The sequence below is a fragment of the Empidonax traillii genome, unplaced genomic scaffold (genome assembly GCF_003031625.1).
Source record: "Empidonax traillii isolate 1590-97213 ecotype Southwest subspecies unplaced genomic scaffold, ASM303162v1 scaffold23:size2178997, whole genome shotgun sequence".
In the NCBI taxonomy this organism is placed as follows: domain Eukaryota; kingdom Metazoa; phylum Chordata; class Aves; order Passeriformes; family Tyrannidae; genus Empidonax; species Empidonax traillii.
In genome coordinates, this window is record NW_020955216.1 from 596250 (window position 1) to 612302 (window position 16053).

General features: G+C 38.5%; 1 protein-coding gene across 1 annotated transcript in view; it reads left to right on the forward strand.

Annotated features, from left to right (window-relative positions):
• The window catches only part of ITFG1 (integrin alpha FG-GAP repeat containing 1), a 69173-nt gene that overhangs the window by 32996 nt on the left and 20124 nt on the right, over positions 1-16053 (forward strand). Inside the window, exons 10-12 of the mRNA XM_027902882.1 lie at positions 5740-5912; positions 12682-12832; positions 13130-13238. Of these exons, the coding sequence (XP_027758683.1) occupies positions 5740-5912; positions 12682-12832; positions 13130-13238 (433 nt within the window). The remainder of the gene's footprint in view (positions 1-5739; positions 5913-12681; positions 12833-13129; positions 13239-16053) is intronic.

Consider the following 16053-nt stretch of genomic DNA (forward strand, 5'->3'; position numbering starts at 1 on the left):
CTGTAGTGTACTTACAGAAATTTACAGTGGGTGCCACACATGCTGCTAACAAGGTTATGAATTACTGATTATTCCCTTACTGACAAATTAAAAGTAGAATTTTGTGTTGATAGTAGTACCCTCTCTGATCTATAATTCAGAATTTATTAGTGAACTTGTTACAGTCTGTAGCCCAAGTTTCAAGTGTAGATTTTCTCATTTAAAGAATCAAAAAGCATAGAACACAGGCTGTATCCCACTTTCCTGCTAGTGAGGAAAATCACTCTGTATTGGAAAGGAAAGCACAGAGCTTCCAGTCAGTTCAGGAGGAATAACTGGGATGGAATATACCATCAGTGCAAGACAGAGTAACTGTAAATTTGGCAATTTATCTCTTTTAGCCCCCTAATCTTGGCAGCTCTGTTCTCAGAAATCAATTTTGCTGTGCATGCCGTGTTTTGGGTTGGTTGTGGGTTGTTGAGTTTTTGTTTTGGATTTTTATTTCTTACATTCTTCCCTGTAAACACAGAATACAGACAATAGCTGGTAGCATTGCACAGTGTCACAGGGGAATCTGAGTTATGGGCCACAGCCTTTGTATTAAGGAAGTGGATGCTCAGGTCATCAATATCTGCACTGCTGCTGGTTCTTTGGGTGAGCACATCCCACAGGTCACATCCTGTAATGGGTGAGTGGCTGGGGTGCTCTTTGTCAAAGACAAACTGCTCTTCAGCTCTCAGTTTAGTTACTTACTCTTGATAATATAAGAATTAAAAGGCATTTCAGTTTTTCTGCTCATGTAATGTGAGACAAATATTGTAAATTAAAGTCATTTCACTGTAGAAAATCAAACCCACACAAACAGTTGGTACTACTGGGAGATACAACCTGAGAGTAGTGGGTGACTGTGAACCAGTTCTGTTAGGTCTTGTTCAGAGTATGTTTCTAGAAGGAAGAGATGCAGCCCTGACAGAGGAAAGTGCAGGTCAGTTTGCATAACAGACTCTCCTTTGGAAAAATTCTGATATTATTGTTACCTAGTCTGAAGTAAAATTGCACATAGACAGTTTTAATCTTATTTCATTTTTTATAGGAGTAAACTAATCACTAATACATCAAATTTTTAACCAATATTTAATGTATTAACTTAACAATTTCACTGTGTAGTTTCAATTTTAAAAGAATTTCCAAGGTAATGACTTTTGAGATAAAAGTTAGCAGCTAAATATTGTCACATAATTTTAAAAAGCGAAGAATCCAAGAGATTCTCACCCTAGTAGAAGGAAAGTATTAAAAAGTATTAATACTTACCTAGAAACTTGAAAGCAATTTTCTCTTGATATTTTTAGAATGACTTTTTAATTAAAAGTGACAGTATCAAATGACATGCAGTAATGACCTGTTCTGGCCTAACCTTTTGAAAGAATTCTATCTAGAGCACTCTTTTCTTGCACTCATCGGCAGCTGATGGAGCTGCTTCTCTTAAAACATTTTCTCTTTTCTGTTCTGAAACAGTGGATAATATCAGTATCCTCATTCATATGTCTGCAGCTTTTCGCATGTGTTGCAGGCTTCCTTCAGGTAGAAATCTATTCAAACATGTCAATTCCTGTATTTATTTTGAAGTGAAATGTTTAATTTCACTGAATTTGGTCACTGTGTGATGAGATGACCCAGCTTCCAAGCTTTGACTTAAGTAGCTTAATCTTCATGAGAAATCTAATGATTTATTCTTTATAAGTATTAGAAATATCTCAGATAACATTTTCTTCTTTTGGATGATGGAGCAGAAGTAAAGGCCAACAAAATACACACGAGTGACTTTAGGAGATACAGACCTACTAATGTTTTAAAGGAATGTGAATGTTTCCATGGCAACAGCAGAATGGCTGTCAGATCTGAAGTGGGATCCTATACACTGTTTCAGATTATGGCAGGTGTTAGGACACCTCAGACTTCTTTAAATTCACCTACAGTCAAATCTGAGAAATGTTTTAAAGTCCCTGGTACAGTTTATTGTAGAAACTCTAGATACTGTGATATTCTTAGAGATGACTAATCCTTCTTTTAATTTTGCCAAGGATTCAGTATGACTTTTCATTTGTTTCCTGAGGCAAACAGTGTGATTTCAGTCCCTTCATTCGCAAGTTTCTTTGTGGGCTGGATGATTCTTATAACCTCTCTCTGTATAATAGAAAGGTTATAGAGATTTATTCCTCTTGGAAATTTAGCAGCTCTGAAGTAGGACGCAGTGGTGCATCCACACAGTGGTGCATCCACACAGTGGTGCAAGCCACAAGTCTTTGTGGTGTCATTCCCTAGGCTAGAGAGGAATGTTACACCATCAATTATCGGCTGCACTTGGTCAGGGCCAGAAGTTTTTCTTCATTCCTAATAACAGTTTAAAGGGGATGGGGTGGATTCTGCTGCTGTAATTGTCGTAAATCTCAGGTTCTGCAAGATCCTCTCATCATTCCGAAGTTGCTCATCTTTCTCAAAGCAGCTGTGGGGCTGTGAGCATTGAAACACGACCTTTACTGCTGTGGTTACTTTTTCCTGTGGTTCTGAATCAGTGTTGGGGCTCGTCGTCTTCTGGGCTTTGAGCGCCATATTAATGGTGTAAAGTGTAGTCATTTACTTAGTTTATTTTTATGCAACAGTGGCTGCTCAGCTGTGGAAGGGATTCAGGTGACCTTTGGAGGCACTGAAAGCCTGATGCATCCTGAAATCATGGGACTATTTGTTATGTACAGCTGAACTACAATGCAGGTGTGCTGAGAGAGGGACCCCCAGGGAAAAGGGCTGTGGCTGGGGCAGCTCTTTCAGGCCACTCTTGATGCTCATCTTTCTACAGGGTGGATTAATGCTTCTCAAATAAATCAGGAGAATCCCTGAATGAGCACCAATTTCCAGACTTCCACACTGGGTGGCCTGAAATCGGGCAGCTGGCTGGGGGTGGGGTTTGTGCTTCTCAGGTTTCTGGACGTAGTTTAAAAATGCACATGTGTTAATCCAGCAATTTTGGCTCAAAGACCTGCTACCAGGCTTTGGAACCAGAGCAGTACCTTTCCTAATGTATGGAAGAATGGGGACTTTGCAAGAAATGAGCCTTTTCCAGTGAAGTGGGGTGAATGCAATGAGTTTTAAATGTTTCTCAAATACCCCAGACCTTTTTCAAAATGAAAAAGGTGTTGTTTTCACGGGGTAGTAGTAGAGCATTCTCTTTTCTACTTGTTGAAAAACAAATGTTTGAAGAGCTTAAAAACGAATTTTCGAGCACTTAAGTACTTTTCCTTTTTAGCCACAAAGTCATTAATTGAAGGATTAAAAATATCTACATAAATGTTCTAAGTAATTATATTAGTGGCATGCAGTGGAATTTAACAGAAAGGGAAGAAGGAAATCTGATTTCTCTGGCTGGATTTTATGTGTTCATTTAGAATTTATTTTAGATACTCATTCTATTTTTCAGTCTTTTTTCATCTGAGCTGTGTAGCAGAAATCATATGATCAGAAAACTGGAAAAAGTAGCTTTGTGTGTCCTCATTATACCCACCTATTTCTATCTTAGAGTGAAAGAAAAAAATTGGTTTTAGTCTTTTCCTATTAAAGTAGTAACAGCAAACATGAAGCTTAAAGTGTCTGGGTTATCAAACACAAAAGAAGTAAGAGATTTATATTGTTGACAAACACATTTCCATTTTTTGTCTTCTGTGGTGAAATATATGTCCTGAGGCACATGAACAATTAATCTTGCATTACATTACACAAGACTACAGTTCATAATAGAAATATTCAGAATGAGTCTCACCAAAAGCGTGGATTACTCCGAATTTGAAGTGTCATTTTAAACAGTTCCATGTGGTGCTGCGATGTGATCTGGTTGGGCAGTGAACAGCACTGATGTTCTGGAAGTGTTACACAACTGCTCTTGTGAACAATTCCCTCGGGTTGAGCAGGACGGAGGGATCTGATCCATGGCACAGACAGTGCTGATGTTCAGTAGCAATAGGTGATGTTTTGCTCACCTATTGTTTTATATCTCACTGTAGACCTTAGGATTGTAGAATTGCCTTCCCTGACTCACTCTGAATAGAGTAAAAAGAAAATACCAATTCATATTTGTGCCTAAAACTGCATTTTTAATTTTGCTTCTTTAAAGTAGTGTTACCCTACATGGGAGCATTTAAAAAGTATGTGATGGATGTAATTGGATTTCACTGCAATGACTGTGTGAATGATGCTGTGTGAAGTAAAAGCTATATTGTATTTCATGGTTCTGCTTTCAATCAGTGTTTTTCAAAATTACAGTATTTGCAATAATATTGTATCATCTGTCTTCTGCATGACAAATAAGTGCTAAGAAATCTTGCCCTTTGAAAAATTTCCCACAGGGTGTGGGGGTTCAAATATGTTTCATTTCAGTTTGAGTTTTCAGCGGGAGTGTAGGAGATCATCATTGCAGTTCAAACGTCATCACTTCCGTGGGCAGAGTTGCACTGAGTGTGTGCAGTGTCAGGCAGAACTGTTCCAGGCAACTAAGCCACTTGTGATATCCAAAACAAGTTGACCTTAAGTCACTCACTTCTCTAGTAATTCTGGGAGCTTCTCTGACATGCCTGTGGTCCTAAGGGACCAGTCAAGGCCACACGATTGCCATGTGCAGGAATGTTGTTGGTCACTGGATTGCGTTAGGGAGTCTTTCCACAGCAGGAAACGACACTGTCGTGGATCTCAGTCTGCTTCCTGAAATAGCTAAATTGAGACTTGGATGAGAGACATGTAAGATCTGTTAAGTGCTTTTGATGTTGGTGACAGTGATCCTTTAAGATGGCACCCTTCTGTCCTTTTGAAGGCATTGACAGTTAGTTGACATATAAAATTACTTCTGACTTTAAAAATGGCACTGAATTTCTCTGGAGCATTGAAATGTTAACCCTGGTACTTCAGCTTCATACTAACTTGTGAAAATACTTTGATTTTAATTAAGATAAGTTCCTATTTAGCACCTCTGCAGCACTTTGGAAAGTAAGTGCATTTCTTGTCCTGGAGAAATTATATTTTGCATTTCTTTTGTACTTTCAGTTTGATACTTTAATCTTAATTTCTTATCAAACATTTCAGTATCTGATGCTGCTGGGGAGATAGGAGGGGAATTGAAGCTCTTGAACTTCTGAAAATCCATGAATAATAGAATCATTTGAGCTGAAATGAACCTTAGGAGATCCAGCCTCCTGCTTTAAGCAGGAGCAACACTGAATTCAGATATGAACTGTCCTGAAGCATACTGATAGTATCCAGCAGTTTTGATGAGGGTACATCAGTCCTCCAGCTTTAATGATGCCTATTGCTTGCAATTCCAGGGGGAAAAAATGAGACTTAGGATCTCAATGCCCTGATGGTTTGGGCTTACCTACACTTTAGGATTAGTATAGATTCCAGGCAAGCCTGAATTTCAGTTAAGGTGTTCCTGAATATCTCCGTATACTGGACACATTCCAAAACACGGGTCCTTTATTCTTACAACCTGACCTACATTTTCCCTTTTCTGGAATAATTTAATGCATAGAAAAAACTCAGAATAATTTTTTCATTTGGTGGTAAATTTAGGAAATAATCCTTATTTCCTCTATGGAAATTTGTAAATGGCTACAAATCCTGATGAAGTGAAGAAATGTCAGCTGTTTTAAATAGAATTACCTTGTTTAAATAAAGTGGATTTCTCTACCTAGCTGTTCTTTTTTTTGTTTTATTTTACAGTGGATTCCTGTCTTACAAGACTTCAGAAATAAAGACACAGTCTGGGGCTTTGTACCATATCAAAATGACAAATCTTCAACAGAAACTTCATTTCCAATTACCCTTCATATTGGAGATTACAATATGGATGGCTACCCAGATGCTCTTGCTATCCTAAAGAACACTTCTGGAAGGTAGAGTATATGCAAACCTAGAAATAAAACTATCAGGTGCTTGTTCAATCATCAGTCACACAAATTGCTAACTTTAGTGCATCTCATTCATTGTAACAAGTGAACAAGACTTTTGATCTCTGTTAAGCATTTCTCTTTGTGAAAAGGGGAAACATTTAGCAGAGAATATGCTTTTACATGCTATGCAGGTTTATGCATTTACAAGCTGTATTCAGCATAATTGTATAGGCTCAGACTGTGACTCCTGGTGAGGAATTGCACCAGGGACTGGAGGATGAGGAAACATTTTAGGTGCTCCTCCCAGATGACAGGAGCTGATTCTCTCCCTTTCCTTTCCCAAACCATCTTCTGTAAAACCCTGATTTCAGCTTTCAGTGCTGACTGGTAACACCAGGCTGGAGAGTTGGGGAAACTGCTCCATGCTGTGGAGTGAACACTGACTGGTGACTCTGCTGAAGAGTGCAATAGTGGTTTGTCCCTTCCGAAAGGCAGGAAGTTTAAATAAACCTAATAATTTACCAGTGGTTCTTATATTGCCCAACTTTAACTGAAAATAAATAACACACATATCCAACCTCCCCCCCACCTCCAAAAGGAGCTTCTAACCCTTCCTATTTAATATCTCAATGTAATCTTTGACCTCCCTTTTTTTTTCCCCCCATTTTTTTCTTTACTTGTTTTTTTTTTTCCCAGTATTCTGTATTGCTACCAGCTGGTGCTGTACAGTAGAGGGCACGTAGGGATGCTCAGAGGGAGGCTGTTGTAGCGTGAGGAGTTAGTGATCCACAAAAGAGCTGACCCGAGGAGCTTCATCGCTGTGCTGTGCCTCGGCTGCGGGAGAGACGCGGCTGATCGTGACGGAGGAGCCTTGGGCAGCTCTCACCTGGCACCTGCTGACGGGACTGCTGGCGTGTCCTTATCGTTACCTTGAAGGGAAGCAGCGTGTTTTCGTGTGAACAGCCTTTTGCTTGACAGTAGGAATGATAAATAGCTTGTTTATTCTAAGGGAAACTTAAAAGAGCTCAGGAGACCATGATGCCAGTGAAGCTCAGTACAGACAGGAGATGTGCAGCGTGCTGTGCCCTGACTAGAGTCTGTCTGGTGCTGCACAACTGGTTTTCCCAGCATCTCAAGAAATATAAGGTTATTTATGCTATTTCATGTTTCTTCCTCGTGTCATTGCTTGTAAAAGGTATTTTAACCAATACCTTATGTGTTGGTTAATGTAATGGCGTCTTAATGTCTTAGTATAACCTTTGACAGATGCTTGCTCCAGTGCATTACAAGGCAAAACAGGTCTGCCTTGCAGGTGTATTTATTGTCTTCCTCTGTGTGGTATTTTGGATAAGGTTGGGTGCAGGTTCATACTTTGAATTCATAAGGAAAAGAACTGAGGAGCTCACTTTGATGCTTCAGACAGTGTACATATAAGAGAATTCACTGCTGAAGTCCAGGAAGTCAATTCAGATCTTCTAGGGGTTGCCTAAACAGGAGTCATCCACTGACATTTTTGTGTTAGAGTTCTTCAGATACTGACACACACCTAAGAATGACCCAGTTTGAAGAGTAACGTGCTTGTATTCAGCCTACGTGCTGTGATTCAGAGACAAGGCTGTGAGCAGCTGAGCTCTGTAGCTCTGAGCCTTAAAATAACCAGCAGAGCAGGTGTTTCTATTCAGACATGGCAGACGAGGAGGATGCTGTTACTGCCCAGGATGGCATAGCCAAGTTAAAGCTCTCAGGCCCTGAATGGCAAGTTTCTCACTCCATACCTGCCTCAGCTGGGAGTTTGCATCTTCTGTTCAGCAGTCATTGAATAAAGACTGCCAAGAGTCAGAGAGCAAACTAGAACCAGTGTCTTTGCCATAGAAATACTGTGACATCAGGAAAGTTGTTGTCTTTGGTTTTACTAAAGTCCCAGAAATCCTGTGTTTTGAGCTGTACATAGGCTGTCTTCTGGTGTGTGTCCTGATAGTCACTGCACTTCAAAAGGAGCTCAGAAATTTATTTTAAGTTATTTTATCTTTGAAGATTCTTAGGAGCCTCTGTCCTCTGGCTGGTGTAAGATTATGGCAATGTAACATCGTGTAAAAAAGTTTAAAATAGTTTGTAGAAGCCCAGGAAGTTACCAGTGTCTCATTGCAATGAAGTGCTGTGATACACTTCTATCTCTGTTCTCCCTGCTTCTGAAATTGTTTGCTTATTCAAGGGAGTGCATTAAAATTAATTTGAAACTTGACATGGAAGTTGAGTGACACAGTAAGGCATAAGGACTGAAGGTACTGGCAGATGATTTGACAAGTTATTGAAAGGGAGGTTCAGGAAGATGAGGAGGTCTGGCAAAAACAGGCTAAGTAACCTAAAAAAGGAGAAATACATTGCATGTTAACATTGTAAATATCCAGTATTTGTAGAAAAGTAATGAAAACATGCTTTGTACTTTAGGATGGGAATGAAAGTTACATTTTTTTGCACTCACTATGGAATGTCACATTCATTATTAATTCATTGTTTCTGAGAGACTTAAGCAAGTACTTCCTTTTAAAATGTGTAACTGGGTCACTGATTGGAGAGAATTAAAACAGTGTGGGAATTAAATTAAAGCTGTCCTTAAATTAGAGCAAATTAAAATGAAAACCTTATTTAATCGATTTTAAACACTTCTGGATCAAGCTGTTTATTTCATTCTCTGAAGCCTTTCATGCTACATCTACAGATCTAATTTCAGTGATTGATTACTGTGATTAAATGATAAAAGCATTTTTGTAAACTCTTGACCTCAATCTATGCTATCGTCTGGGAAGCCTGGTTTCTACTTGCTGTCTGTAACATAAAGAAGTTAAAGGAGGCAGAAACAATTTTGTTCATCTCAAAATATACCCATATGTGATAATAGAAGAATTAAAATAAATTATATGCTTCCATCACAATTCAGGAAAGTACTTTCAGATCAAATCGTTACAAATGCCTACAAAAGACTGAAATAAAGATTTAATGGTTGGACATAACATTAGTTTACTGTCCTGCCACATGGGCAAGTCAGGAAAATGAGCAGTAGCTTCAAGTATTCTCAGAGCTGTTGTAAGATTCTGCTGTTTCATCTCCTGCCATATCCCTTTGATTTCAAACTACAGTCTGTAATATTCTGATGGCATGGAGATGATCCTTGCCAGCAACAACAAAAAAAAATGGAATCTCACTTGTGTTTGCCAGTGTTGAGAGGGTTTGAACCCAGAGAATCAATAAATTCCAACAGGTGGAGATGCTAAATTCACAGTAGATTATTACCTGTTATATGTTCAGTATGTTTATATGTTCTTTTAACTTCTCACTTGAGTCAAAACCTGCACATTAGAATTCAAGTCCAGGAATTTTTCTTCAGGCTACATACGTACATGAATTCTGTATTAGAAATTGTGTGTGTATATAGAATAATAATAAGTGAAGGGGTTTTATCAGTAGTTATTAATTGGTTCATCTGTACTTCCTGTCTTACCTAAATGTATTCATTTTTTCACGTGCTGGGTTTTTTTAATTGACTCTGGTGACACTGAAAGTGTAAGTTACTGTAGGTGAGTTTATAAACACCTTTCTCCCATCTAATTACATGAAACAAATTTTGTTTAACACTTGTTCCCAATTAGATGCTAATAATTGGCATCTTGCATTGCAAACATGTAATCTAAGTCTTTTCAATTCCACTCTTACTCAAAGGGAATTTGACTGGATATGGACAGGTTAATAAAAAACTTTCGAGTATGATAGACTTCTAGAAAGTTTTCTAGGTGTTCGTGCTCAGTTTTAAATTAATGTGTATGTATTAATCCTTTATATGGAAGAACTCTTATTTGACCAAATTATCTCTTCCTAAATCATTGTTAGTTGTCACTTGTCAGAAGTAAGGTTGGATAGAGGACTTCTTCTAAATGTAGGATTGATGAGCACCTTGTAATTGAGCAAATCTAAAAAACCAGAGGCAAATTCAATTACTTTGAACGTCTGGAGTGAGATATAAGTCATTTCGATGTCCCCAACTGTAAATGAACTAACCTAAAACTGACAGCATGAGAGATGTATGAAATTAGCAGTAAATATTTAATTCTAATTGCAAAGAAATATGGTAAAATAAAACTGAGATAAGTCTTCAGTCTGTCTTTGGTGTTAAGCCTCGCTCATAGTTATTTAGCTTTATTAAATTTACGTTGGAGCACAGATGACTTTGGTCAGAAGGTTCCAAATTGTAGACAACTCTATCCCAAAGTATCGAGTTATGCAGGAAGTACAAAATGTAGCTACCATTCTGCATTGGTGTGGATAGCTAAATATTTAAAGTGCTGCAAAAAGCATGTTAAGGGCAGAGTTCTTTTGCTCTCCTCTGCCGGTATTGAAGCTGAATTGTTTGGTATTGACTGCTGCACATTTGAATAGCACCTTAGCATTGATTTTTAAGGTTTTACCATTACAGCAGTGTCTATCTTTATAGGCTCTCAAGGACATCATTTTCACGATGCAGATGATCATCTTTATTACAGTGAGATTGTTACTCATGGTAAATCTTCAAAATTTGGTTCAAAATAATAGGAAGGTCATAAAGTTGCTGCTATTAATCGTAGTATGTAGCAGAAATAAAGCATGGAGGTAGATACTTTGATTCTAGGGATGCTTGTGTATTAAAGGCTTAAATAATACAAGGATTCAACTGGCAGCTCGTAGGCTAACTCCAGATGTCAAGAGTTCTTTCAAAAGAGAATTGAAGAGATGAGGAGACAGCAAAGAGCTGATTGCTCTCCCCTCTGCAGACAATAAAGCCCTGCAAGTCCCCGTTGCTGCAGCACGACCCACACACTGAGATTTCCTCCTCCCGTGCTGAGATGTAGCACGTGGGACAGGGAGTTCTACGTCTGTGAATTTGTTTATTTCCTCTACAAGATGGCTCTTCTACAGTGCACTTCTTGGGTCTTCAGCATCTGTTTAGGGTTTGACATTGCTTTTTTTCTTCCTGCTGTTTGTCTTAAGTTTCTCTTGTTGCTACAGAAGGGTGAAGGGAAGTGGCATTGCCATGCTCGGGGCTACTTTGATTAGTGCTTTCCTTTTTTCTCACAGTGCGGGTGCAAGAAGAGGAAATATAAAAGGTTCCTGTAGTAAATAAAATCCTTGTGTCTATCCATTCACAAGGCTTATAATTTAGACTTGAACAATACTCTACACAGAGCGTAAGGCAAGCTTGACAGTCTTTTATCTTTTAAATAACTATCATCTAGATAAATTCTAGCAGTTTTTAAAAAATCTGAACTGAAAGAAAGAATCTTTGTAAAACTTCCTCCAAAATTTAAAAAAGTGTATGTCAAGAGATGAAAAAGAGAAATTGAAACAATTTGCTTCACTTGGGTTGTCACCTTAACTTGTAACTACAAGTTACATGTATTACCCAAGTATCCACATCAGAATAGCCAACTGGCTATTCTGATGTAGATACTTAGGTAATACATGAAATGAATGTGAGCACTGAAGAATTTCAAGTTATGATTCTGAGTTCTCAGATACAGATAATACAACATCTCGAATGTTGCGCATTACCTCGTTTCATTTTGGCCATGCATTCATTCAAGTAATTTTCCTAAGGAGCAGTGCTTGTGTGTGTGCATGTGTGTGACTGCATCCTGGAGGCTCTGCATGCCACTAAGACACAGAGAACCCCCCTGCTGTCCCCATCCCTTCAGCAGTGTGTCCAAGGTCACACTGAGGACGTGGCTTGGTTGTTGCCCTGGGCTCCGACACGCTCAGCTGGCTGCTCTGGCTCCTGGCTCTGCCACCAGCAGGAGAGGAGCAAACTTCATCTGTTGCCATTGCCCAGGCAGTGATGGATTCCAGCAGGCTCTCAGGATACAAACCTACCCAAAGAGCTGAACTCCTGGTTGGTAAAACCTGGTAAACTGAACGTTTTCCCAGTGGCAGGAGCACTGATAAAGACTCAGGGACAGTGTCTAATGGTGCTGATCATCAGCCTCCATGTGTGAACCTCGTGTGTCCCACTGACCCACGGCACCTATTCGGTACAGCCTTTAAAAGGGAGATTTTTGTCCACTAGAGCTGCTACTCTGGTTCATTTCTTTGCTCCTTGTTTCAGTATTACAGCCTGTCTTTGTGTCTGGATTCATTGCACCTCAGCAAATGCCCGGTTTGGTTTGTCTCGTCCTATTTTTACTGCGCTATTAGGCTGGGATTTGTGGTTTATATTTTGCTTTGGAACAATGGAAATGATACCAATAGAGATTTGCTTTAATCTTAAATTTGTTTAAAACATCGTGCATTGTGTAAGGAAATTTATTAGTGGAGCTGGGATGGGAAGAGATTGTCATAAAATAATAAAAAAGCATGGACATGTTTTGAATTAGTGTTTAAAATGAAGGACCATGGAGAGATTCAGGAAAATGGCAGATAAGTGCACTTGTACTTGTTTCAGAATAAAGTAAGGCTACGTTTAGTCCTTTGAGTGGATGGTTAATTAAATTATTCCTGCTAATTTGGACCCATTTATTTAGTGTGTTCGTTGTTTTAACTCGGGCACGACACAGTGATTGTAATTCTGTCTGTAAAGTTCACATTCGTGCTTATGGATTTTCAAGTATCCAGGGGCTGCTAGCTTTGTTGTTATTATATTTAACTCCAGCACACTTAAACTATTTAATTATAGTATTTTTGTAATGTCTGTTATTTAGACTTATCAATAATAAATTGGTTTATATGTGTGTGTGTGTGTGTTTTACAGCAACCAACAAGCATTTTTACTAGAAAACGTCCCCTGCAACAACGTGAGCTGCAAGAGCATCCGTCGCATGTTCAAAGTGTTCTGGGAGCTCTCAGATCTAAACCAGATCAAAGATGCAGTGGTAGCAACTTTCTTTGACATATATGAAGATGTAAGTTCAGCTCTGTACCCAGGAAACAGAGTCTGTGTGTGTGGCTGTGCCTGTCCCTGTGCCCTGTACAAACATTGGCTTTGCAGCATGTGATAACTTGTGGGTGGACCATTCTGTCTTAAAATTAGGATTCTATTAAAAGATTTTTGAAATATATTAAAATTAGTAGTGAAGTTGTAAACTTTGCTGCGCAGTATTTTTTTTCTTTGTGTCTCTAAGGGAATTTGTTGGCTAAATTTGGATGTTACCGAGAGTAAATAAGCGTTCTAATGTAAATTTGGGTTTTTTTTCCTCTAGGGAATTTTGGATATCATTGTGCTAAGCAAAGGCTACTCCAACAAGGACTTTGCTATCCATACATTGAAAAATAACTTTGAAGCAGATGCCTATTTTGTTAAAGTTATTGGTAAGTTATCACTGTATAATCAAGTCAAAATGGGATATTGAGAAGAATGTGGACATTTAAACATTTGTATATGAAAACTATGATAATGCTCTGTGTATGATAACTTTAGAAAAGAAAAAAAACACAAAATGGGAAATACTTGGGATTGCAGAAATCTCTCATTGCTAAATCTGAGCTTGGATTAGGTGGTTTTGTTTCATTTCAAAGGGGTTTTGGTTTTAGTTTACTTATTAAAATCCAAAGTAATTCTGACCAGTGTCTGCCTGGAGAAACTGCAGCTACCAGCATTAGAAGTCCTGACAACTAGATTAAAAAAATTGTCTCATAGATTTAATAGGTCTTGAGGGAAAGGGTTGCAGTAGCTGATCATAGGAGGCCCAATCTGTAGATTTTCTGTACGATACCTCCACTTACCTCCTCACATATATAGTGTTGTCAGTATAAAAATTGTGATAGATATACACATATATGTCATTCGACTTACATGTTATTATTTTAATTGTGTGAAGCTGTTTAAAATTTGGAGGAAGATTAGCTCATAGTCCACTAATTGGAGAAAAAAATGGGATGATTCTTGCACATATAAATACATATGCTGTGGTGAGACAGAAAGGAACCAAGAGAAATGACGATATTGATTGGAGGGACTGTGCTTTGCTTGTCCACAGTGACTGCCTATTCTGAGAAACAATAGCCAAGGGCACTTTTATTTATCTGTGCCTTGAGTGGTTCCAGTGTTTTCTTCCAGCCGGAACTTCTGTCCTTTTTGCTGTGCCTCTGCCTTATCAAACCTTTGCTGGAGTTCTTGTCTGTGTCATGTGGAAATGATGCAGAATCTTCTTCAAAATGGGCTGATTTCATTTCAGTGATTACTGGCGTGGTTTATGTTTTGTTTACACTGCATGGTCTGTTCTGAGGGTCAGTTTGCTCCCATGTGGGAGTCACTTTGGTGTTTTCAGTCTAAAAGGCACAAAACACACCTTACCTGAAAAGCACAGAATGGACACGGACATGGCCGGGGTGTGGGAATTAACGAGAGACTTGGTTTAAAAGGCTGGAGTTAGACTGTGATAGCCATAATTAAGAGCAATTAGGTTTTCCAATTGCGTGCCCTGCCCTGTTCTTCAGCTGCAGAGGTGTTGAGCTTTGAGCTCACTGCTTGTCTGTCTTCCTTAGTTTTTCTGAGGAGTTAAAAATGAGGCTGTATGGGAGCCTATGAGAACCAAGCTCAACAGGAACAACTAGAGGTTCACCTTCAAAAATTGTATTTGCCTTCATGTTAAATGCATCTAATCCTTCTAAAGCACACATCCTGCACACCATAAGGTGAACAGCACTGCAGTTACTATTGGGGACTGGTGCATTCATTACTTGGCTCCTTAACCTGAGCTCTGTCCTCACAGTAATAGCCTAGAATAATTTATCTTGTTGATCAGAGCCTTCTTTTAAATAATACCATGTGTGGGTAGTGTAATTCCCAAAAGCATGCAGCAAATCCTCTGGAAAAAACTTACACTTCACAAAGCCATATCAGAATTATAATTTTGTAATATTTTAATGGGAAAAGGAGTAATTTGCAACATGCTTGTTGATTCACTCTGTAAATCTATCTTATAAACTGGAGCAAGCCTTTTTTTAGCACCCTTTTAGGGGGTGAGTATTTTTGCATAGAAAGCCCAGGAAAAGGGAATTAATGAGTGGCTAAAAATATTTTTACTGTGATACAGGGGAGAATATTTCTAACAAAACCTGCTTTGTGGAGTTAGTGCATCAATAAATGCATTGTGCTCACTTATTTGGCATATGGACAATGAGAATAGCTTTGCTCATTATAACTGATGTCAAATCTACTTGGTCAGGTAATTTGTTCAGGAGTGAAACCGAACAGCAAATTTCAGTGTGTCTTTTTGCCTCAAAATGGGGTTGGTTGCACTTGCAGACACACTTATAACAGATAAAATTAGCCTATAGCTTTAGAAGTCTATTTATAGATACATATAGTCTTCAGATTCTGCTTTGGCAGACATTCATCTTACCTGTCCATGTTTTGGGGGAGTTTTGGATTGTATAAAATATTAGATTTTACTATATTTGGAAATTTCAATATTTTGAAATGGCAAACAAAGAGTGGTAACTTTGGAATCTCGACAGTTGCTAATAGTCACCCACAAAATATTAGAAAAATTCCTTCAGTAGAGCAATGCCACTTCTGACTCCCATAGGGAATGATTTCTAATTGGACTGTGAACATCTTACTTGCACCTCTTAGTATTTCACTGATCCCAAACATTTTGTACCCTATACTTCATGCAGCCTTAAAGTAGACAGAAGATGCTTTAAAAAATTCCTGGCGGTTTGGGTGACCTGCCCTCAAATCTGGTCCAAACCTTCCTTTTCTGTCTGCCACACTTGCTTTGGGATACCATAACTCATGGAGAAGTAATGTTTTCCCTTGGCTTCAGTACCTGGTGTGTATCCTCTTCCCTGCCCACAGCCATTCCTGGCCTGCTGCTCAACCAAACTGTTATCATTACAGTCCAAATTTTGCATCAGAATGGCACCTTAGATTATTTTGTGTGTGTGGTTCTTGTTGTTTTATTCTAATACTCAGTGGCAGGATGTTCTAGGTCACAGAACAGATGGATTTCATTGCTCATTGCTTAATTGTTTAACAGATTTCTGAATGTTACTGATTTTTGAAACGAATAAGTTTTAAACAAGTAATTGAACAACTATCACAGGCTTTAGATATTAAGTAGCGTTATATATTTGCTTATAATACTTTTGAATTATTAGAATAAATAGGTAGTGGGAT